The sequence below is a fragment of the Talpa occidentalis genome, unplaced genomic scaffold (assembly GCF_014898055.3).
Source record: "Talpa occidentalis isolate TD23 unplaced genomic scaffold, MPIMG_talOcc4v2.1 talOcc4.4, whole genome shotgun sequence".
Lineage (NCBI taxonomy): Eukaryota > Metazoa > Chordata > Mammalia > Eulipotyphla > Talpidae > Talpa > Talpa occidentalis.
In genome coordinates, this window is record NW_023604295.1 from 23,818,857 (window position 1) to 23,845,291 (window position 26,435).

At 35.0% G+C, this 26,435-nt stretch overlaps 1 protein-coding gene across 7 annotated transcripts in view; it reads left to right on the forward strand.

The window, feature by feature from the left end:
• The window catches only part of NAALADL2 (N-acetylated alpha-linked acidic dipeptidase like 2), a 1,155,955-nt gene that overhangs the window by 946,115 nt on the left and 183,405 nt on the right, over positions 1–26,435 (forward strand). For all 7 annotated transcript variants that reach the window (XM_054700373.1, XM_054700375.1, XM_054700374.1 and 4 more), the window contains one exon: positions 13,761–13,907. In XM_054700373.1, the coding sequence (XP_054556348.1) occupies positions 13,761–13,907 (147 nt within the window). The remainder of the gene's footprint in view (positions 1–13,760; positions 13,908–26,435) is intronic.

A 26,435-nucleotide genomic window follows, 5' to 3' on the forward strand; every position in this document is an offset into this window, starting at 1 on the left:
TTGTTACAGGGTAAAGAGTATAAAAACTGTAAAATTGGGGGGTCAGAACCTCTCTTGGCAGTCCTGGTTCCAGCTACCACTGACACAAAAGAAAAGAGCCCTTGGTACAACAAAAAAGAAAAAATAACTATTCTAACCAAGAGAGTAGAGGGAGAGGGAGTATTAGCATGGTAGAGGTAGAAAAAAAGTTGTTACCCATCAATGGTGCAAAGTGGAACTACACCTGAAGGAGCCAGCAGTGTGTGGCAGAGGCCTGCTACTACTGGGGTGAAGGCATCTCTGCTATCCTGGAGAGTGGGGGGACCATCGCAGCATTGTCAAAAAAGAGAGCAACCCCATGTTCATCATTCCATTTTAAAGGGTCACAAAATGGCCACTCACACCACCCTACCCAGCAGTCCCCATGCTCAGGATGCCAGTACAGAGTTCAGGCCACAGTACTACACAAGCCTCACCCCCTCCTGCGTGGGTAGGGTTTGCACATTAGGTTATGGAGCTTGTCATCTGCTCTGGGCCACTGCAGCAATTTGTAAGTTTTGAAAGTAAGATAATATGGAAATGTCCATAAAAATAATTAAGGAGAGGGCCTCTCTGGTGTTTTGTGGGTTAAACCTCAGTGCTCTCACTGCCACAGACTGGGTTCGATCCCCGGCCAGGGAGCTAACCCACATGTGGCACAGCAGACCTCTCCTGTCTCCCGGTTGCTCCCAATAGCAGGGTATTTCAGTAGATCTGTTGGTCTGCTCCCCACACTGTCTCTGGTGAATCCTCATACCTTCTGCATTTCTGTCCTACACCCTAGTTCTACAAATAAATCCTTAAAAAATAGGAAATTTCCTTCTGGAAGCAAGTGAAAATAAATGTTTTTATTTAACTACGTAGAGAAAATATTTGCATATCTTAAGATTTGATAATTATATATAAAATATCTCATAGAAAACACTTGCATTGTTAAAAAATAAAATAAAAATTTTGTCCTCCCTGGTGGCTCAGGCGGTTGAGCGCAGCGCTGTGGGGCTGTCCACATCCTCCGAAGTGAGGGTTTGATCCCGGCCGGCCGCAGAAATACCCACATGATGCAGCAGACCTTTCCTGTCTCGCCCACTGCTCCCCTTAGCAGTGTATTTCAGTCAGTCTGCCTGCTCTGTTCCCCACTCTATCTCTGGTGAATCCTCCCATCCTCCCGCATATCTGGCCTGTACCCTGGTTCTTATATAAATGAATAAATCTTTCAGAAATAATAACTTAAAATCTAGTTTCTTTTTTCTTTTTTTTTTAAAGATTTATTTATTTATTTATACAAGCACTGGGTACAGTCAGAAGCACGGGAGGGTGAGAGAATTCACCAGAGCCAGAGCAGGGAGCAGAGCAGGCAGAAGGACTGAAGTACACTGCTGAGGGGAGCAGCGGGCGGCAGGAGAGGTCTGCCGCCATGCGGGACCCTCCTCCGGTGGCCGGGGAGCAGCCGGGGATTGAACCAGCGGTGCAGAGGCTGTGGGCAGCTTTGCAACCCAGCGCTCAACCGCTGAGCCACCGGGGAGGCCCTAAAATCTAGTTTCTGAGAGGGCAGAGTATGGCCCAAAATTGATACCTAACCTGATTGTAGTTTTAGCTTTACCCAAAGTGAAATTCTAAATCAATCAATTTGGAGTGTTCTAGTAAGCTCTAGTGAGGTAATCTAAGACTCATCATTCCCCAGTCTTCTGCTAAGGGAAGGTGGCTTTGCTTGATATAATCTTTCTCTTGTTGCTAATCTTGTCTCACTTACTTTCTGTCTGTAAAGGCTTTCCATTCCATACAGCCCCTGCAGAGCCTTTCTGCTTGCTAGATGGGATGGTGCCCCATTTATTAATCATTTAATAAAGCCAAAATAGACCTTTCAGTTTATTTGGATGAATTTTACTTATTTTTTTAACAACTTTTATATTACATTTCAGCTACTATTTTTTTCCTGAACATTTTTTTTTTAAGATTTTTTTTTAAATTTTATTTATTTAGTTATACAAGCACTGGGTACAGTCAGAAGCATGGGAGGGTGAGAGAATTCACCAGAACCAGAGCGGGGAACAGAACAGGCAGACTGACGAAATACACTGCTGAGGGGAGCAGCGGGCGCGGCAGGAGAGGTCTGCACACCATGTGGGACCCTCTCCAGAGGCTGGGGATCGAGTCGGCGCTGCAAAGGCTGTGGGCAGCTTTGCAGCCCAGCACTCAACCGCTGCGCCATCGGGGAGGCCCTTTTCCTGAACATTTCTAGCCTGCAAGTAAGGTGAGAAGACACAGACTATTTGACTAATTTATATTATTTGAGTAACTTATTCTCCCAACCACTCTCTTGCTCTGTAAATGGAAAAATGCCTGAAGTGTGCTATTGAAAAATGAATTGGGTTTATAAATTTATAGCATGTTTTAAAACTGACATAATATTACAGGTTTGATATATTTATAAAAGTTGTTGCTATGTTTCATCTAACTTTTTAAAAAAAGTTACTTTGTGTAGGAGATTGTAATCTAAAACCACTAAAAATTTCCCTTTTGAGTCTGGGGCTAAAGAGCATGGGTTTATATCCTAATGTGCTATTGCAGCCAATTTTCTGTGATTTGGTTCATCATCTCTCAGTAGAGCATGGTGATATCAATTCTGAGGTATTATGAGAGGTTTAATGACATAATACAGATGAAGTTATAGCATGCATCCTCCATCCCCTCAGGACATTTTTATGACTTCTAAAAAATAATTAACTTTGTCTAACAATGCTCCAAATTTTCTAGTGGGAGTTGTACAAAAACAATCCTTTAGAAATAACTGGCCTTTGACTTATTAATAAAATGGCAGTGTCTTAAGTCAGTTATCTAAAAGATGAAGCAGAAAAAAAAAAAAGGCTTCTTATTTTCTTGCAAAATGTCTTTTAACTTCTAGCTGTCTTTGTTAAGTATCAATGTTCTTATGCCACCGAGGCAGAAAGCAATGAACTCCAGAGCTTAGGGCATCAGCTCAGCTTATCCAGTTGCATGGCTGTGAATTACTAAGGGAGTATTCTTCATGAAATATCTGCCGAATAGGAGAAAAAGTCCTGAGCAGGGATTGGATAGTATTTTAGATAAGGGTCAATCAAGGTTTTGTTTAATAGAAGATATTAAGTGAGAACTGAAAGGATTGAAGTCTCCATGAAAGAAGTCAGGTAAGGTGTGCCAGACAGAATGAATGGTTAGTGCAAAGAGCTTGAGACAGATACAAGTATGACTTATTTGAGGAACACTAAGGAGCCAGCATGTCTGAAGAGAAGTCATGTGAAAAGAGACCAGAGGATAGAGTGGAATTTGGGTTTTGCAGACAATGGTAGAGTTTTTATTCTAAGTGTGAATGGAAACCATCAGAAAGATTTCTGCAAAGAATTGTCATGTTCTGACTACATTTTTAAGGATTACTCAGTATAGAAGATAGATTATAGGCTGGGAGTGGGTAATAGTGACAGATCAGCAATAATTTTGATTTAGGTAACTATGATGGTGACTTGGATTTTTAAAAAATTGACATTTTTATTGAGATAAATAGACATATAACATTAGTTTCATGTATGCAAGATAATGATTCAATGTATATCTATATTACTATATAAGTGATCACCACTATATGTCTAGTTAACATTTGTCACCAATTAAATGTTTTTTTATATTTTAATGAAAATTTTAAAGATCTTTATTAGCAAGTTCAAATATACAATGCAGTGTTATTAACTATAGTTAACATGTCATATATTAAACCTCCAGGACATATTCCATATATGAGTGAAATCATTTTTGGAAGCAATGACTATAGTGAGATGGGATCACATTTGAAATATATTTACAGTTGATCAGGGAGGGTTTGCTGATAGATTTGGATTTGGACTTATGTTTCCCAAAGAAGAAAGATCCCTGGACCAGTAACATTAGAATCATTCATGCACTTGATTCATGAGCCCCACCCAAGACCTACTTAATCTGAGGTCTAGAGAGGGGCCTAGTAGCTGGTGCTGTAACAAGCCTTTCAGGTGATCCCTGGCAAACTAACATTTCAGAAATACTAGGTTACATCTAAGAGGCAAAAGAAGCTGCAAAGCAAGGGATAAGTACAAAGATTCGATTGGTTAAATGCTTGAATGTTGGGACCATTTTTGAAGTTAGGGATCATTGGGAAAAACTGACTTGAAAAGAGAAATCAGTCATTTTTATTTGGTTTGTTTAAAATAATCAACTGTTGATTACTGTAAAACACATATAAAATACCATTTAATATGTTTATGACACTTCAAAATATTCTTTTTAATGCATTCAGCAAGGTATTACTTAAAGAACAAAGTTTATACTATCATGTGAACAAATTCATAAAGTCCAAAGATAAGAACTTGAGAAGGTGGGGATTGTATGAAGACTCTCACTTAAGGAGACTCTCTGGTGGCCTAGGGATTAAGTCTCAGCACTAGCATGCTATCACTGCTGAGGCCTGAGTTCAATCCCCAGCCAAAGACCAACCCAATTATAATACACCAGACCTCTCCTCTCTCACCTATTGTTCCCCTTAGCACTGTATTTCAGTAGATCTGCCTGTTCTGCTCCCCACTCTGTCTCTGGTGAATCCTCTAACCCCCCAACCTTTGGCCTACACCCCTGTTTTTGTATGCATAATTAAATAAAACATCTTTTAAAAAAGGCTCACTTAAAACCAAAGTTTACTAGAAAAAATGCATTAGATAATTATGAATTGACTTATGCAATTAATGCAAGATAATGATTAAATGTGTTCAGCTTTCAAGCGTTCAGCTTTCAAGTGTTCAGCTTTCTGAATCTGAACACTTCACAATTTAGAAAGTAGAAGATAATACAACTATAGGTAGATTTGGTAGAACATAATTGTCAAAAATATAGGCTGTGTGTGTTTCTTTAACAGTAATTATACTTCATAATAACAGTTATATACCAAACACTTATGATATAGTAGGTGCTAAGAGCTTGCATGAATTATTTAGTGGACTATATTCAAATCCTTCATATTGTAGCATATGCCCTTTATACAATTGAGGAGTTCAAGGCTTCAGAAAGTTAACTGCACTAAAGACATACTTTTGAAAAGAGACAGCAATTTTCTGAAGGGAAAATGCCCAAGTACGATTCTCATCTGGAGGCTACATGTTAGTTTTGCTTTGATTGGTCTTTGATATTTATCTTGAATATTTACTTATCACAAGACACTCTGTGATAACAGTGAAAATGAATACTTGCTTACTTCTTCCAAGTACCTAATGGAATAACTAGTTTACTTGAAAGCAGATTTTGCCCAGCAAGAAATTAAGAAAGAGAATGCTTTCCAGAATAGCTATGACTCATGGAATTACCCAAAGTCAGCCATAAACCTCCTGCAGCATCTTTGGCAATCTGAGTCCAGAAATTTTCAGGTCTGATCTTAAACTAAACCAGATGGTGTTTCTATAGCTCATTTCTTCTCCTTTCTCTTACCATTCCCTCCCATTTGAAAAAAAAAAAAATGGTATGATTGAGTTGCCTTCATTGTTATAAAGCTTTATTGTACCCATCTTATTGTGTTGATCAATAGCAAGTCAATAAAAAGACGTACAAAATAAATTCTCTGCCCTCGTAAAACCATGTAAGAGAGTAAAAAAAAAATACATAGGAAATTTAGGTTAATACCCATTATATAAGTGCAAGACTCCCTGACCAAAATAGTGGTACTAGATCTGGAACAAAGAAACCTGACATGTAGGGAGTGGCACTGGAGTAGGAGTCATGGGCAGTATAGGTATCCTATGCAAAGAGCTCATTAGATTCTACAGTGGCCCACAAAGCTGATAAACTCACCCTAGCAACACTATCCCTAGGCAAGCAGTTATTTTGACCGAGGGCTTTAAGATTATTTGATGATGTTCATCTGTCAGAGTTAGACATATCACTGCTGATGGTGTTATTTCCTCTGCCTGATTTCTCGCTCTCAGCACTTAACTTGCTTGAAATGGTAATGTGTGATGGGATGCCATCCATATCCTTTTGCCCTCCTGCTTGCCTACTCTGCATTTTTCAGCTGCTTCTTCCTGTGCCCTCCTAAAATTAAATGAATTACCTCCAAAAAACCTGAGAGCACCTACCTGATTTACAACTGCCCTATAACCCTGGTCATAGAGAGGACAGCAAACTTTCTCCTCTATCTACTGAGCGATGCTAAATATATGCAAAGTAACTCCAAGTGCTTCCTTGCTTCTGGGCTTACAGTTTTTGAAATGTCTGGTTTTTTTTGAAAGAAAGTTACTAAACTGTTTCATCTACAGAAGATTTTGTTTAAATATTTCATTAAAAATGTTTGCAGCCTGAGACAGTTAATGTTGAATTGAAAACCAGTTAGGTTTTTCAGTTAATTTTTTTTAATGCCTGGCAGCTGGAATACATCACTGAAATGCTGACATTGTATTATTTAAAATAGCATTGCCTGTGAGGCTAGAAGAAGCTATTTAAGACAAACCTCAAGAAGGCTGGTAAAATAATAGCTGAAGTTATGTTATGTCAGCCAATTCCTCAGCATGGGACAGCATTGTGAAACCACAGTTGTTATCCTTCACTGAGATGTAAAATCTATATCTTGCTCCTGTTGGTCATGAAAGTTCCTATAGGAATTGTACCCAGGGAGAGTGTGCTTTTATCCAGTGTTTTGGCCAAAAATCAATTTGTATGGTTTTGCTTTACCTTTTCAGCTCTTGGTTTCATTTAGATATAATCAGAGTTCAGTTTTTTGAAGAACTTTGGGCTTGTCATTCTATGTATTTACAATTCATGATGAAATAGATTTAGCTATTGGAATAATCAACTGCAAACTTAATAAAGAAATGCCAAAGTTGTAGAGGATCTATGGGATCTTTATTTTCAGTCACAATTTCCCTTAAACTTTAAAGGTAATTTTAATTAGATGCATTAGTCAGCAGTCTACTAGCTTTTTCTGCATAAATTAAAGAAACTGTTCCTCATATCCTTAGTCGTGTGTGTGTGTGTGTGTGTGTGTGTCTGTGTGTGTGTAAAACATTAGATCAGGGTGTTGGTGGATGGGAGAGAGGTGTAACATATTCAATCTAAGTTAGAAATCTGCCTGCCATTCCATTCACTATTCTTGTTTGTAGAGGTTGCAAAAATTTTTCATCTGTAAAATGGAATAATAATACTTGTTTTGCTCATCTCATAGATTTGCATTATCATCTAAAATATGTGTTTGTAAATGGTGAATGATCCTTATGTGTCACTTTGTAGTGAAATGGCCCATTTTAGCATATTTTGATAATTAGTATTTACAAAATGCAAATGTACATAAATATGTAACTATAATTAAGTCTCAATTTGCTGACCATAAACTTAGCATAAATGACTCCATTTTGGGCCCGTTGACTTATTTTCAACATAATTTATGTAGTTAAACTAATTAATGCATTTTGTCTTCTGGATTTGTAGCCATATATAAAAAACGTCTTTCCCACTCAAAGATTGTTAAAATTATCTTCCATTCGTTCCTCTATATTTTTATGGTTTAGGTTTTTACATTTAAAAGACAGATTATTGGAATGTATTGTGGTGTAAGATGTCATAGGATGATTACTATTTTATTAGTTTAGTGGAGATTTTTATTTAAACCCAACAGTTTGGTTGAAATGTGATTTTTTTTAATAACATACCTAATTTTTATTATTACACAAACCCTAAGGTGGAAAGAAATATAAAAAGAGGAAATAGTTATTTTACTAACATGTGCCTATTGGTCAGGGAACTTCAGTTGGTCAGGGTAAGGATAGGGACATGGATTAGAGTTGACAGTGGGCAGAGACATCAGTTAGAAGTAAAACAAAAATAAATGTTTTCATTATTTTCATTTTTCACTCTTATGAAGTGATATTTAAATCATTAATGTACATATATATGTATCTATTTTAACAAGTATTTTAAATATAAAATAACATTTATTTACATTTCATAATATAATTAAATCATTTTAAAATTAAAATGAAATGGGGATTACGATTAGTTTTTCAGTTTGGTGATTTTACTTGTATTTACCAAAAGAATAGCCATTTTTCACTATTTAAAGTTGAAAAATGGTTTGCTAATGTTCTACAATTAGGTTATTATGCTTTTGCAGAAACTTGAGATATGGAAATTTTGAAAATCCCATTTCATGGATTGAACATTTCCATTTTATAAAATAAAAGTTGGGTTTTTTTTGTCCACCAGTTCACAAATCTCTTAATTTTTTTCTGTAGACCTCACAATAAGAACGTTTTGCATTTTTTCTCCACATCCTCTCCAACATTTGTTGTCACTAGTTTTTTTATTTTTTTTTTCTGTCCCTAGTTTTTTTTTTAATATGCGCCCTTCTCACTGGTGTAAGATATTATCTCATTGTGGTTTTGATTTGCATTTCCCTGACTGCATTTTAGGACATTAGATTCTTTCCAGTTTCAAGGTGCAATCATTTCTGATTCCTTATCTCTTTGCATATTCGCATTGCCCAGCATCACAATCAAATTATAAACTAAATAGGCTATAAAATTTTGGAAACTACCTCCAGTTGATCAGAAAAACAAACAAAAAACAATTCTTTTCACTATCATTCTTCTTCTTGTTTAAATAATCAACTTAGACTTCTCATGCTTGTGGAATGTGGATAATTTATATGGGGGGGCAGATTGTGGGAGAAATAGAGTATTTGAATTATTAAATATATTTTTGAGTGTTTTAGGAACTTGTCAATGTGTTTTGGTATGGTTGTTCAACTAATGCAAACACTTAATTTCCTTGTACTTCATTTATATGATCATTTGATACATAAAGTTCTGCCCTCCAGCATAAAAGTATGCTTGCCAAGAGCATGCAGCATTAGGATTGAGATGATTATTTCATTTTAGGTCTTCAGCAAAAAAGTGACATAACATGGTGTTTGCCTGAACTTGCTTATTTTATGAACTGAAATAAAAAATATTTGTTATCAAACATTAAGTATGGAACATTTTGAACTCCTTGGATAAAATACTTAGTTTAAATTTGTTCAGACTTGTAAATAGATTTAAAAATTAATTGATCTAACAAATTTGTTACCAATTTCCTTTTCCCCATGGGATGTAAACTTCTAGTAAAATGAAGTAAATTAACATTTCTCTCTACTTCCTTCCTAGATATTAGTGTTTACAGGGGTATAATAGATCAGTATCTAGTACCTGACACAGATCTCTTAAAAACCACTGAAATGCTGTATAAGAAAACAATTTACATTAAGATAAAATATAGATTTAGGTTCACTAAGATCTGTAAATTTGATCGAGATTTTAAAGTAATGAATAATAAAATGATTTAGAGAATAGGGTTTCTGTGCTGGGAATGTTCTTCTTTTATGAGAAATTCCTAGATGACTTGGGGAAGAAGTCCAATCTCCAAACTGTGTTTTTTTTTTTTTTTAATCCCAATTGTTTTATTATGAAACTAGTTGGGAACAAAAACACAAAAGAACAAATTAAGAACAAAATAAGCAAAGGCTGAGGGTAATGTGCTTTCTGCTTTCTCCTCTCCTCACTGATTAAATCAGCATACTAGGCAGTTGAGATGAAAGAGAGAGAGAGAGAGAGAGAGAGAGAGAGAGAGAGAGAGAATAGGGGGTAGGAGTTAGGAGGTGGAGGAGAGAAGAGATAGAACCATGCATTGTGAGTTAAGTCCCTTGCTGAACTTTGCAGGTAAACCCTGGGCTCGGTTGGTAAGGAATAGATCTTACAGAAGGAGTTTATATATGTCATATGTCCATTACAAACCTATAAGGAAGTGGTAGACTTTTCAATAAATTAGTAAAGTAAAGCAAGCCACAGCAGGGAAAAGAAAGCAGAAGTATATTAGAAAATGGAAATCTAAAGAGTCAATATTGCCCTTTTAATTTCTGAAAATTACCAAGTATATATGTAAGGGTGTAACTACATAAAAGGAATCATAGAAATGGAATGCAATGAAAATATTAAAACTATATAGGGCCTCCCCGGTGGCGCAGCGGTTGAGCGCTGGGTTGCGAAGCTGCCCGCGGCCTCTGCAACGCTGGTTCGATCCTCGGCTGCTCCCCGGCCACCAGGGAGGGTCCCACATGGCGCGCAGACCCCTCCTGCCGCCCACTGCTCCCCTCAGCAGTGTACTTCGGTCCTTCTGCCTGCTCTGCTCCCCGCTCTGGCTCTGGTGAATTCTCTCACCCTCCTGTGCTTCTGACTGTACCCAGTGCTTGTATGTATGTATAAATAAATAAACAAACAGACAAATAAATCTTTAAAAAAAATAACAAAACTATATAATGATAGTAACCATAATAAGAACAGAGAGTCTAAAAGAGACTCTGTATTGGCTTTGGAAAAAAAAAAATGTCCTATGCAAGAAAAGGTTGAGGCAAAACAAAAACTGCTTTATATGGCTGTTAGAACAAAGAATGCAAGAATTAATTGGAATGGGATCATTTGTGCATCTTAGGAACCAACTACTATGGGAAGTATTGCTCTTTGTCAGAAGAAAAGCATTATAAAGCAATACTGGCTGAAGAAACAAAGCAATATCAAATATATTGAGGTACCACACATATTTTTTAAAAATTTTAATTTAAAAATTTAATTCTTTCATAGGCACATTTTATACAATTTAGAAATGCCATTTTTTTTTCATTTTACCTTTTATCTTTATTCCATCCACATGTATAGATTTTTCTTTTGTTCATTTTATAGTTTGTTAAAAGTTGAAGGCTTAGTGTTTTTACACGCTGTACTTTTTTTATAAAGACTTTTTAAAAATTTTTATATAAGAAATGCCAATTTTTGATTCATGCCATTCTAATGTTGAGAAAAATGTTTGTATCTAGGGATCATGGTGATATTTGGAGTGGATATTGAGAATTATATATGCAAAATGATATTAATACTAAGTCTATATTTCATTGATAAGGAGTAGCATGCACATACTATCTCAAAGAGACACAGATGTCGCTGCTGTGAAGGGAAGGCACTGGACACTTAACAAATGATTTTTAATTTCAAGGGCTAGGCTTCTAGAGAAAGGAAATACTGGATTCTACCTAGTAATTAGTAACATAATTATCATTAATAATATAAAATACTGCAACTATCTAAGTTTCACAAATTCAAATGCTTCTGGTCATCAATGAATAAATTTGAATGAGGGAAGCTTGTTGAGTGTATGACATTAGTGACAGGACACTGGTGAATGTCCTCCCTGTGCAAGGCATCACCTTCAATTGGACAGAAAGATATATCTTTTTTTTTTTTTAAGATTTATTTATTTATAGGGCCTCCTCAGTGGTGCAGCGGTTGAGCGCTGGGTTGCCAAGCTGCCCGCAGCCTCTGCAGCACCAGTTCGATCCCCGGCTGCTCCCCGGCCACCGGGCGAGGGTCCCACATGGCGCGCAGACCTCTCCTGCTGCCCGCTGCTTCCCTCAGCAGTGTACTTTGGTCCTTCTGCCTGCTCTGCTCCCCTCTCTGGCGAATTCTCTCACCCTCCCACGCTTCTGACTGTACCCAGTGCTTGTATAAATAAATAAATAAATAAATAAATAAATAAATAAATAAATAAACAAATAAATAAATAAATAAATCTTTAAAAAAAATATTTATACAAGCACTGGGTACAGTCAGTATTGTTGGAGGATGAGAGAATTCACTAGAGCCAGAACGGGGAGTAGAACAGGCAGACTGACGAAGTACACTGCTGAGGGGAGCAGCTGGCGGCAGGAGAGGTCTGCGTGCCATGTGGGACTCTTGCCTGGCTGCCGGGGATTGAATCCGCGCTGCAGAGGCTGCGGGCAGCTTCACAACCCAGTGCTTAACCGCTGCGCCATCGGGGAGCCCCAGAAAAATATATCTTGACTGAACAAATACCTTCAAAGTTGTCAGGTTTCAATATATGGATCTCTCATAAATAATTGGGATTTTTTACATGATATGAAATTGTTTATTTGCTTTTCATGATCTAGTACTTAAGGGTATCTCTTTTGGGAAAATAATCAAAACTCTCCCTAAACTGTCCAGGGTTGATATAAAACCACCACAAGTCTTTACCCAGGAGTATATGAAGGAATGGAAGGGATTAACTCTCTTTTCAGAAAATTAGACTTTCAAAAGAAGTAAACTGGTAGAGGCCATCATAAAAAACATAGATTGTTACTGATTAGACTGTATGGTAAAATGACCTTTTAACTTTCTATTTCCAAAGGGCTTAGTTATCCTAGGTATTTGTAAATTGCATTAAACCTAATTCATGCTTTCTTTAGAAATACATAGACCTCCTATTTTAACTGATTTTGTTGCAAAGCTCTTTCTATCAGGTCCGAAAATTAAACTGGATAGGTACTAAAACATTTTGTGTTGAAAAATCTGGCACTATAGTTGAAAAAAGTTGCATTACCTCACTTTCTGAATATTAAAGTACATATCTCTAAACTTTTGCTAGCTTATATTTTTGTATTCTATCATGCCGAAGAATTATGAGAGGGCTGAAGAATCAATGTCCTGATTCATTGGCAAACATATACTGGGTACATCCTTTCTGCCTGGTGTGCCATGTGATGTCTTTGTAACACTATCTCACTTTCTCACCATTACTGCTAAGGAGACTGGTCTTCACATTTCATCCTTGACACAGTAACCTCTCAGATCATCTAGATGTTTGGAAATTTTATTAAAGATGGCATTTAAAATCAATATTAAGGGCCTCCCCTGGTGGCGCAGGTGGTTGAGCGCCACACTGTGAAGCTGTCTGCAGTCTCTGCAATGCCGGTTCGATCCCGGCGGCTGGCAAATGTCCCACATGGTGCGGCAGACCTCCCTGTCTTGCTCACTGCTCCCCTCAGCAGTGTCTTTCGTCAGTCTGCCTGTACTGCTCCCTCGCTCTGTCTCAGGTGAATCCTCTCACCCTCCCGTGCATCTGACCTGTACCCCAGTTCTTGTATAAATAATAAATCTTTAAAAAATAAAATAAAATCAATATTAACTACAAAAACTATTAGCTTACTTATTTTTTATTTGTTAAATTATGTTTTGTTTTAATTTTGTAAACTACTTTTATTTTTCTTTTTTGGGCATGCTAGACAGTTTATAGTTTAAGAAATAATACTTTAGCATCTTCTGTTTCCCCAGAGGTGGCACTTAGCTTCATGGAGTTCTGTCACCATATTAGTTGCCATACACTATTAAGACACTGGGAGATATACTTTTAAGAAGAAATGGAAAACATTTATTCTGTGGTTTTTAAAAAGCATTTTAAGAAAAATGGAATTTATAATTCTACCAAACCATCTTCCATATTTCTAGGAAATATTAAAAACAACTTGTTAGGTACTCAACATTTGTTTTAAATATTTCAAATTAAAAAGTCATTAGTGTTCAATTAAGTCTATGATAACAGTTTTGTCTTTTTATTTTTTTAAGCAATAATAGCAAGCAAAGCTTGATTTAGAAGTGTTAGTTACACTTCTGTGAGCATCAGAATCACAGAGGAGTGTTACAACACAGATTCCTATATTCCATTCCCAAAGGTTCTTGACATTCAGGAGGCTAAGAATAGAGGATAAGAATTTGTATTTTAAAGAAATTCCTGGGTAACACTGTATGCTACTGAACTATGTACCATATCCTGAGTAGCACTGATTTAGGGATGGCCAAAGAAACATAGTATATACTAACAATTTACATTATATTTTTCAGAAAAATAACTTCAACTGTTCCAGAAGAACTCAGTGCAGAGAAACCAATGTCAGTTCTGTGCAGATACAAGGTGATGCTGATTATTTCATCAACCATCTTGGAGTCCCCACTGTGCAGTTTGCTTATGAGGACATCAAAGCACTAAAGGTAATTCTTTCTAAAAATGCAAAGCACACAGGCACACAGATACAGAAACATGCACATACATACAATGCTGCAGACAGGCAAAATTTAATTTAATCCTACTTGTCTTTCTTACAAATAGGTCACTCTATGGAGCGGCTTCATTTAGAGAGTTCTTGTTGTACAAAAGCTTTGTAACAGTATTTGAAAACATCAGCTCTTTTCAATAGTGTTGAATTCAATTTAAAAAGATTTATACTGTCACTCACATTTTCACAGTGTGCTTCACAACAAGAAATTTGCAGTAGTTGGATTAACATCAAAACATAATTGTAATCTTCAGTATTCACAGAAACAGATGACATGTGCAATAGAGTCTCCTCTCCTTGCCCAAGGGAAAATGCATTTCACATGCTGTATGTTAATGTGAGTCTTGTGGATTAGCAACCAAAGTTTGTCAATAGTTTGCCTAGCTAAAAAGAAACTAATTTTTTTGGTGAAGCTAGGTGTCCCCCCCAAGAATATCACAGAAACATGATTCACCTTAATTAAGTATGTGTACTTCCATCTGTTGTACATCAGTCAGCAGATTACAATTATGTTTTGTAATTTATCGGAAACTATTTCTCTGTAGATCTAAACCTGTTGGAATATTTTACCTTCTTTTACAAATTACACAAAGTTTTTCCCTCCATGATTTCAAGTTCTAAATTCCTATGCATCCCTCACCCCCACCTTTAGTTTCTCGGTAAATAGCTAATAAACACTATAAATAGCTAATAAATACTGAAAGAACTTGAAATCATGGAGAGAAAAACTTTGTGAAACCTATTAAGATGAATTCTCGGGTAATGAAAAAGTAATCATGATTTATCTCTTTAAAATTTGTATTTTCATACACTGTTGTTGTTTAAAATGGTGTATGTCCTTAAAGGTATCTTTACTTTTTTTTTTTTTAAAGATTGATTTATTTATTTGTGCTTACAAGAGCTGGGGTATATGACAGGGATGCGGGGGTGTGGGGAGGGGATTCACCAAAGATAGAGTAGGGAACAGAACAGTGGCTAAGAGAGAACAGAGCAGTGGGCAAGACAGGAGAGGTCTGCTGTGCCATGTGAGTCACCTCCTTGGCTGGGAATCAAACTCGTGCTGCAGTGACTGCAGATAGCTTTATAGTGCTGCGTCTTAACCCCTTGCACCACCAGGAAGGCCCCAAAAGTATCTACTTTCATGCAAGTTCACAATATACACTTCAATGAAATCAATGTATGACAAAATTAACTCATTTTTTTTTATTTTTCTGCTTGATATTTTTAAATATCTCTTTATCACATTCCACCTCAGTCCATTCTGCTCCTATTATGTTGACAAGTTAAATAATAACTCTTTCAGTATGGTATAGATTTTAGAATGGAACTATACTTCACTCCTAACTCTGATAACTTACTAGACAAATCATTTAACCTCTTTCAGAATTATTTCACAGAAAATAAACCTTGGTATACTTATAGAATCTATTTCACAGAGTCATGATAAGAATTAAGTGAAACACTGCATATAAAAGACAATTAAAATCAGCATGTAACAAGGTCCCATCAATCATATCTGTTATCTCATTTATTGTCTGATTTTAAGTTCAACATATTAGTAGGAGAATTTCTAAACCTTTTAGACAAGAACAATCAATGAAAGGAAGGACCTTGTTAAAGAAAACAAACTTCTGAGGCTACTCTGACTTGTCCATGGGAAGATTTGGAAGCAGGTTCAAGTAAACTTCTGTGAAGGTATTATTATTACTCTGAAGGCTAAGTCCATCTACTACAACCGATTTAATCTGAAGGACTAATCAGTTTTTCAGATTATACCCAGAATATCTGACACCCATCATCAAAACCATTTTTGTTATTTTTTTACAAAAAATAATTAAAAAAATAATCCCCTATGCTTTATAACAAGTAACAGTGTTTATATTGCTTTAATTGGATTTTTTTAAAAAAAATGGATTCTTTTCATACAAAATATGAATGCTTAAAAAACAATGATTTGTATGATGAATTCTCCTAAGAACAATGACATTTGCTTGCTGCATTAACTTATGATAAATATCTCTATATAGTAATTAAGTGGAATTACAAGTATTGAAGATTTTATCCAGGTAAAAATATTTGTAAAATATTTATAAAGAACAAATTTTCTTTATTCACAAAAGAATATTTATCCTTTTAATTAATAGGGTAGATAAGGAAATCAGAACTTTTCATGAGTATGTGTTTACATTTTAAAATATAACTTATGTTATATTTATATGTTACATATATGTACTCATTTTAGTAAAAGTTTTAATATAAATAATTCCATAATCTCTTTCACTTTAAAAATTCTGTGTTTGTGTATATAAAAAACTTTAGAGAGACTGTGTGATATATTGAGAATTAAGAGGCCTGAGTTTGAACTTTTGGCATATCCATGGTCAAGTTACATGACTTCTGAGTCTATTACTTATTTGTATCTAGTTAAAATGAAAATAAAAAATAATAATCTAGCTGTTATTGAGTACTTGTTCTAAATATATTTAATACTTTTTATCTCATTTGATATATAAATATCCGTATGGGTTAGCTACTATTATTAATACCTTTTTTGCTGAGGATAAAATGAATCTTAAGATCAAGTAGCTTATCCAAGGTCACAGATAGAAGATAGACCTTTTATTTTATTTTTATTTTTTTATTTTTTAAAGATTTATTTATTTATTTATACAAGCACTGGGTACAGTCAGAAGTGTGGGAGGGTGAGAGAATTCACCAGAGCCAGAGCGGGGAGCAGAGCAGGCAGAAGGACCGAGGTACACTGCTGAGGGGAGCAGCGGGCGGCAGGAGAGGTCTGCGCGCCATGTGGGACCCTCCTCTGGTGGCCAGGGAGCAGCCGGGGATCGAACTGGCGCTGCCAAGGCTGCGGGCAGCTTCGCAACCTAGCACCAACCGCTGCACCACCAGGGAGGCCCTAAAAGTCAGGATAGAAGTTGACCTCAGATCTATTTGACAGTAAGTCCATGTTCTCAGCTATTACACTAAAGGTTGCAAAATAGAAGCCCCAAAGTAGATCCAGTCCCATATAGATTTTGTTTGTCCTTTACTGCTTTGTTAAAAAATTGAATTTCTGGAAATATTGAATACTTTTTTATCCCTGGAAACATTAAATATTGCATTATATAGTACCAGCTAGCCATGATCCTTTTTAGGGTCTGCCATGCTGTCTGCACTAGAGTGCAGTATAGAAGACTATTTCTTCAACCTCTGTTTCAGTCATTGGGAAATGAATGATCAACTTAAAGAACCATGGTTTCACTAGACCACATCACCTATATTACCTGCCTGGTGCCTCGTAGTGCCAGGCATTATTTCTGAACCCATTTTAATAAAAGTGCGGAAATGGGTAATTCCAATAGTCTTTTTCACTTTAAAAGCAGTATGTGTGTTTAAATGAGTTAATTTCATCATTATATTCATGATTATGAATAAATTATCTATTGAAAATTTATTTGTGTGATTATTGTACAAACTTTAGGATTCCTGTATTTTTTAATCCACAAAGATTGATTATGGATTCATTGCATTCAATTTCAACAAGTAAATAACGATAATAGGGAAAAAAATAACTATAGAAAAACAAACTAGAGCCACAGATAGAATTTTTGTGGATATACGAGACTCTATCATTCTAAATATTATGTTTTGATCAAACATGACATTTTAAAATATCCATGCCAAATATTTCATGCTATTCATATTCCCACGAGTAACTTTTCCAATGGTTTTTCCAGATGCTAAAATATTGCATAAGACTGCTTGCAATACCTTTTATCTTTAACTTTTTATCTTTAGCCTTTTATTTTTTTTGATTTCTCATCTATACTTCAATTTTCTAATAATTAAATCTCACCAATGCAAAGCAATCTGTGGTTTTACCAAATGTAGAATGATTCCTTCTCATAAATTATTGCCCTGTAAACTGAAACATCTCCAGTTACAAGCTTCATTTAAATAAAGTTTTCAATTTGTAAACATTGTTGCACCTGTTAGGAGAGGCATTCTGCTCCGATTAAATACAGTGCAGAGATTGGTGAAAGGAAATGAAAAGACAGATGCTTTCTGATTAAGAGTGCAATATTTATGACAGGCTGGTGGTCCAATGCACATTTATTCTGTCACTTAACAGCTGTTTCACATAATTTTTGTTCCAGATCACTGTATTTACTCAGTATAGGGCATGTCAGAGGGTCTGCCATTCTAAGTATATCAAAAGATCCATCCATGCCCTAGCAAGCTTTATACCACAAATTGAAGCTCTAGCTCCTCACTGTGCTTAACCTTACATTTTTCGCTCCTCTGCTTGAAATATCCCATTTTAAACCCAATTTACCTCTATAATGGAGCATTTAACATTTAAATCATAATGAGATAAAGGGGTATTACAGCTTTTACATAGCAGGGTGTTTTGCATAATTGTTTTAACACCATTTAGCAGCTTGATGGCAGAAAATCAAGTATTTTGAAACTTTTATTAATTCTTTGTAAGTTAGATGACTTTGATATCAATTCTCATACTTAAACTGGTGTATAACACTCTCTGGTGTGTGTGTGTGTGCGTGTGTGCACATGAGTGTCTGCGTGCATGTGTATGTAAACCAAAAAATGATCATTTGTGAAGATGCAATACTAAAATACACATACACACATTTTGGAGCAATACAGTTTATAGTTTAGATATTGATTCTTCATATTTTATTCTAATGAGTAGGAGAAGATTTTCTTACTTAGAGATTATATTTTCATTAAATTTTCTGTTTGAAACTTAGTTCCTATCATTGTTATGTTAACAGTCAATTAAAAGCTATTGACTTAAGGAACAAAATATGTAAATGCATAAATTGTACAGATGTTTTACAATATCTGATAGAATCTGTTTCATACTGATAGTTACAAATGGCATTATGTAATGTCATCAAGTTTCTACTTCAAACTATGCTAATTAGAAACAAGACAGAAAGGGGGCTTTAACCCATCACTTCTTTGTAAATTATATTAGTAAAAGTACTTATGGAGCCCTTCAAAATAGATAAAATAATTTTCAGATCAGATTTCCTTCATTTAGGACAGAGGTTATTAAACCATTTTGTTCTAAAAACCCACTTACCCTCTACCAATATGGAAGACTCCAAAGAAAAGAGGTTTTGCTTTGTTTTTGTGGGTAATCTATATAAACATTTACCATATTAGAAATTAAGACTGAGAAATATAGGATTATTTGTTCATTTTAAAAAATCAAAAATAGACTTCTTAAAATTAATCTAATTTATGTTTATGAAAGATAATTATATTTCCCAGGTGAGAGAATATAAATTAGATGAGTAGCATTCCTAAATATTTTTGTAAATTTCTTTAATGTGACTTAATATGAAATCATTAGATTCTCAAATATGTTTGAATATTTAATCTGCTGTTACATGTGACTTTTTTCTTCAATGAATAAAAAAAAAACTTGTATAATATTCTTTCCACATAATGACAAATATTTTTCTTTGACAGTACACTGAAACTTGACAAGAATTAATTTCCTAAAGGTTAGTTTCAATGTGTAATCACATTTTGTATCCTGTACACTTGAACATACAGTTAAAATGAGAGCACAATGGTATGCAACGTGTTTTATTTTTTTATGAAAATCTCATTATGAAAATACTTCTGAAGTTCTCTGAATCATACTTGGATAAATGCACATTTGAGGAATTTGGTTGAATTAGTCTACTCCATTCTTCACAATATCTGACAAGGTATTCAACACTGCTCCTTTTCAAAATTTTGAACTGTGATTGTATATACACCTATGTACATCTTTTCTGGTCATCCTTGGGTACTGCCATCCCATTCACCTGACAAACAGCCTGAAGTGGAAAATATAACACTCTCATAAACTGTGACTCTACAAAGAATTCTGCTTCTTAGAAGCCTTCCTTTAGTAGAGAAGGTTAAACCCCAATCAACAAATCAACAGTTATAGAGCAGACTTGAAAAGCTTTGATTGTACAGTATATGAAATGCCTGTCACAGAGGGAGTGCTATTAAAGTTGCTGTATGCTTCCAAGAGCCTGAGGAGTAAACACAAGAAATTGAAATATGAGACAGATATTGAAAAAACAAAGAGTAGAGAAACTCTTAAGACTCAAATGGATAATTCAAAAGATCATACTTCAAATTGCCTAATATTTTGAAATGGCTGCAAAGAGGACAGATTTCCCCTAGCAGCTGTCCTGCTTCAAATGTTAAATAAGAACATTTATTCTGAATGTCTATCATCACTGGATCAAGATATATACCATATGCACTATATTTTAACGCTAATGCAGTTTCATGGATTATGTTGCGATCATCCTTGGTATAAGGGAACTTGTTTCATAATAAAGTTTTTGATAATTTCAATAATAAAACTTATAGGCAGATTCAATGATAAAACATGTTGTCAATTTGACAACATTTAAGTTATGATTATAGGGGAACACCCAAGTGATTTATTTAGATATTTATTAATTCAAATTCATTCATCTATTTAGCCAGCAGTTACTAAGTACTTTGCTGCAACCCAACACTATGTTAGAAATACAAAGGAAATATGTTCTTTTTCTCAAAGTGGTCACAGTCTAGATTAGACTCAAGCATGTAAATAATTATAGTATAAATTCTCTTGATAGATTTCCACTCAAGCAATTTGTGTACACATTGACAATTTTCATTCCATGAAAACACAATGATCGATGCTCAAGTATTCTAGAAACTCATAATAATCATGGCCTTTCTGAATTTTTGCAAATGTGTTCTTTCAGTTCAGTGATGGTATGCTTGTCCAAAGTCAACTATGTTCTCAGATCTGTATATTTCTTTTGCATTTATTATTAATAGCTAGGTAATTTAATTTCTATAAAGATTTGCAAATCATGAATACAAAGCAAATTGCTTCTAATAAACCTTTAGTGATAACACACTAAAAAGTGAATTTCTAATAAAGTATTGAAATGTAGTGAACCAGGCAAATCTTAAAAGTTGGGGGAAATTGTAGTAATCTAGATGCTTGTTACACTCAGTTTACTGCACACAAATAATAATAACTCCATTTTAAACAAACAGCAACTTGAAATGTAAATAATATGTAGGACTAAGAGTAAATCATAGAATTTCATTCAGCAGATTCAATATTTAGAGAAAAGGTCTGGGATTTGCATCAAAATATTGGCAAATAGCCATGTATTCAGAGATTTTAAATTAACATGTACTGTCTTTATACATATTTTTTCTTTTTTTTTTTAACCAATTGTTTTTTGGACACATTTCTAAATAATTAACCTGCCAACCATTGGGATAAATTATTAACTTGGAGGGCTTCTAGTGCCAAGTGATGTGATAAGGACAGGAGTGTCAAGGAAAATTCTATATAGCAGTCATGTAACATTTATGGTAGGCATTGCTATGTCTAAAGCCATTGATCATGTTAGTTTAATTATTCTGCTTATGAATAGTGCTTGTGTGGAAGATACTGATGTTACCACTTTCACTAAATATAAAGCTGAGTCACAAAGCAGTCCAGTAAATTGGTGAGTATCACAAATCTGCTCACTGGTGGAATGAGGATATAACCCCAGCACTCCAGTAATATATTTTTGGACTCTTTTCTGTACTCTTGTCTTGTTTCTTAAGGTTTCCTAGATAAAATGAAATAGTTCTAAAATAGTTCCATCTCTTACTACATCCATAATTCAATGCACTACTATAGAGCTTAATTAATTTCCCCCCCTGGCTTCCTATAGAAACTTTCTAAACATGCCAGCTTTGACCGTTCTCAAGGTTAAGCAGCATCTGCAAGTGGGTCATGTGTCTTAAATGAATTTTAAATGGGATCGTAATTTATATATGATGACAAAACTGATACTAATGCTTCCTTATTATAATTAATATATTCCTTTTACAAAAGTATAATTTATTTCCTAGTTAATTTTGGAAGATAAGGAGATGGACAAGTTTGTCTCTTCTAAATTTAATGACAATACTGAATTTCTTTATCTAGACTAGTTTTATATCTAAAATCATTTTGGTAACTAATTTAGCTGATTTTTAAAATGAGTAATTAAAATGTTAAGATCAGTTTTAGTATCTACATGCTGTAACGATAAACTCTAGAAAGAAATGGCATATCTAGGTGAAGACTATGCTCATGAATGAATTTTCTTGTCTATTTCTTAATCTCCACAACATTTTCTTTTTTTAAGATTTATTTATTTATACAAGACCCAGGGTACAGGCCAGATGTGTGGCAGGGTGAGAGGATTCACCAGAGACAGAGCGGGGAACAGAACAGGCAAACTGAGGAAATACACTGCTGAGGGGAGCAGCAGGCACGACAGGAGAGGTCTGCCGTGCCATGTGGGATTCTGGCCAGCCGGGATTGAACCCTCGCTGCAAAGGCTGCAGACAGCTTCACAATGCAGTGCTCAGCCGCCCGCGCCACCAGGAAGGCCCCTCCACACCTTTTTTTTTTTCTTTTTTGAAGATTTATTTTATTTATGCATACCAGAACCTGGGTACAGGCCAGATGTGCAGGATTCACCAGAGATAGAATGGGAACAGAACGGGCAGACTGACTGAAATGCACTGCTGAGGGGAGCAGCAGGAGAGACAGGAGAGGTGTGCTGTGCCATGTGGGTCTCTCCCTGGCCAGCCGGGGATCGAACTTATGCTGTAGAGGCTGTGGATATCTTCGGAGTGCTGTGCTTAACCCCTTGCACCACCAGGGAGGCCATCCATAACTTTTTTTTTTTTTTATGCCATTTTACATGTGGCTAGAATTGCAGGTCCTCAATATCTGTTTCATAGTTTACAGTGTTTTACACAGAAGCATATAATTTTGTTTTTAAACATTAAATGTTTCAATAGAAACCACAAAGTAAGACACAATAGTAAACTTGAAGTTTCATGAATGTTAAAGAATTTAAGAATGGATTGAAACCAAGGCCGATTGTTTATAGAGTGCTTTTGCTTCTTCATCAGATATTCTGGCTTTTTTATTAGTCTCAAGAGAGATACAGTTGTCTTCAGTCTCCTTTCATCAATCTCCCATTCCTATAATTTTAAATGACTGGACAGAATTCTGAAAGTGAACAAAGAATTTATTAGAATTTTGATTTTACAGTCTCTTGCCAATAGCTTTACCATTAAAATTATTCTGACTCAATTTTCTTTTTATTAGTAAAAGAACATTTTAAGACTAAATAGTATAGTGCTTTTTGAAGTACTGAAAAAATAATTAAGCTGTAGCTTTATGCAGAAGGTTACTTTTATTTCTTCTTCAAACTAGTACACATCTTTTCACTTTGTTTTGATTTATTGGTAAGAGCACTAGAAAGATTAAACATATTCCATGTATAGAGACAATTTTTAATTTATTACTCAGGTTCACATAAGTAGAAGTCAAATTAAAAGAAAATTTTATATTAATATCGCTGAGACCTATTAAAAGTAAGAGATCACAGGGCCTCCCTGGTGGCCATCATGACAGACCTTGGTGGTGGCCTGACTTCAATGCTGGCCAGTTAGTTAACACACATGGTACAGCAGACCTCTCCTGTTTTGCCTGCTGCTCCCCCTGGTATATTTCAGATTTGTCTGTACTGATCCCCACTCTGTCTCTGATGAATCCTCCTCTGGCCTGTACCCCAGTTCTTCTATGCAAAAATAAGTAAATAAAATCTTTAAAAAAATAGATCACACAATTGCACATGATGATGGATTGAGGTCAAATTCAGGGCATTTCTCTATGTTCTGGTCACATGTTATAAATAGGCATGGAAACGCCAATAAATATCATTTGTTCAGAATTTCATCAGTGCAGGGAGGATCTTGGACAATCCAAGTGGTCAAAATAAGTTCAGAGTCACCTTTGGAAAGATTAACCTAAAAATTATGGGTCCACATATATGCCTCTCTCAGAATATCCCTGATAGACAAATTGAAAAGAATCAGACATAGATTATTTAACCTTTAGAGAACACTGATCACTGAACACAAGTAGTTTGATACATTTCTCTGTTGTAAAGGGAAATAGTAACTTACATTCAATAACCTTAATAAAGGAGTAAGAAGAACAGAACAAGTTTCATTCTTTCTACTCTAATTCCACAGCTTCTATCTAATGTAGTTGTCTTCTAAACAAAAGCCATAATCTTTTTGGTTACATATTGCAAAGAATGTCCTGCTAATACTATAATATAAATAAAATATTATACCTGACAGAAAAATAGTTCTCTTTTATTGATGCATGGTTATTTGTACTTTTATTTTTCTTTTAATAGATGGGTGAATGAATGGATAGATGAGTTTTAATTTATATTTTGATACATAGCCACTGTGCACTTAGAAACTTTAATTCCTACTCTCCTCTCTTCATTACCTCCCTTTGTTCCTTCCTTCTTTCCTATTTTCAATCAAATTTCAATCATCTTGCTATGTTCATGTTGTTCCAAATTATTTGCTTAAGATAATACACTTTCTGATAATGTTGAAACATAATAATCCATAATATAATTTAAGCATAATTGATAGGAGTATTCATGAATTATTAAACAGTGTTTGTTTGCATTGTTTGGTTATGATAGGTGATTTTTGAACATTTTTAGATTTGATGTTTGTTTCCTTCTCCAGTTTTTTCTGGGATAAATTCCTGGACATAAAATTTGGATACAGAATGAATATATTAAACCCCCTGACTTGTTGGAAAAGACTTTTCTGAGTTTTTATGTTTCTAAAAACCTTTGTAACAGAGCTTTAGAATGTTTTTTATATTACTCTAAACAACAGTGTACATTAAAATATATTATTTTCAATCTTATTGGTAAAATTGGTATGCTGTTATTTTGACTTTCTCTTATATTAACTTATTCAATGTTTACTGACTTATTAAATCTTTTATAAAGATATTTTGTAAAGTTTATAATTAGAAATGAATATGTTGACAAAGGAGTAGATAGAAATAATATAGGTGTTAACTAAGTTTCCACCCTTAGAAATTACAAATATATAATTAATTTAATAATCACTACAGGATGACAATGATAAAAAAAACCTATGTTCAAATTTATCAAGGCTTGAATCTGTCTGCAAATCAACATACGTCTTGATGACTGAACTTCAAGTATCTTTAAAGCATCTGAAGTGTTAAAGTTGGAAAATAGAAAATGTGTGACAATCAGTTTGACAGGTGTCAGAGATTATTTTATGAAAATTCCAACATATTGTTTCAAACTACTATACAGAAGTAGTATATTGAATTCCTTCAACAAGGTCAGAGGAGTTTCTAGGAGGGTGGAAGAGAGAGAGAGCCATGAAAAGAATTAGAGTTAAAAGTATACATAAATCAGTGTTTAATGTTCCAAGGTCATAATTTTAAAATTATAGATATTTGCTTTTAGTGAACAAAGGAAAATTTGTGTGCTTTGTGATGGGGAGGGGTGCAGGTTGCTAGGAGGCCCAGGGCATGATTAATGTGTCTGTCTAGTGGGCATGCCACCTCTTCAAAATAGCTGGTGCTGTTACTACACTATGATTAACCTGTAAGGCAACAGAGAAATAGACTTGTACCACATTGCACTCTATCATTCCCTGATATCATTTTTCAGAAGGTGCCATTGGAAAAATGAACTTCATCATGGCTGCATGGGATTAGGGGTGTGGGTGTGTTTAGTGTGGAAGTGGGAAGTATAGACTCCTGAACATCAGTGCAATCTGTAATATCTCTATTTTATCTTTTATTATTTGTTTTTATCTATGTTTTCACATGTAATATAAAGCATTTTTCTTAAAGTGATGAATGAAATTTAGCTCATCTTAAACAGAAATTTAACTCTGTGCTAAAAAGAAATACTGGATTGATAAGCCTAGAAATTTACTAAAAATATTTGTCAGACTTATTTACATTTGTGAAAAATTTCTAGAGTAGGATAATAATGGAAAGGAACAAGTATAATGGAAAGGAACAAGGATACTAATGGAAAGGAACAACATCAACAACGGGTCCTTCTCTGGTGGCACAGGAGTTAAAGTCAGTGCTATCAAACTATCAGCAACCACTGCTGCAAGAGTTCCATCCTGGGCCAAGGAGCTAACACTCATGGCACAACAGACCTCTCCTGTCCTGCCTGCTGCTCCCCTCAGCAGTATATTTCAGTAGATCTGCCTGTTCTGCTCCCCACTCTGTCTCCGATGAATCCTCTTACCCAACCCCCCACCGCTGCAGGATACTTCTGGCCTATACCCCAGCTCTTGTAAGCATAAATAAAATAAATGAATCTTTAAAAAATAAAAATATCAATCACCGTCATCACTTAAGTTTAAGTTTAATTGAGCACAAACTATGTTCAGAACACTATGCTTTGCATTAAAAACAGATAAAACTGTGATACAATCCATGATGCCCAGGGGATTTGTAATCTCTTTTGCATATCCAGGCATG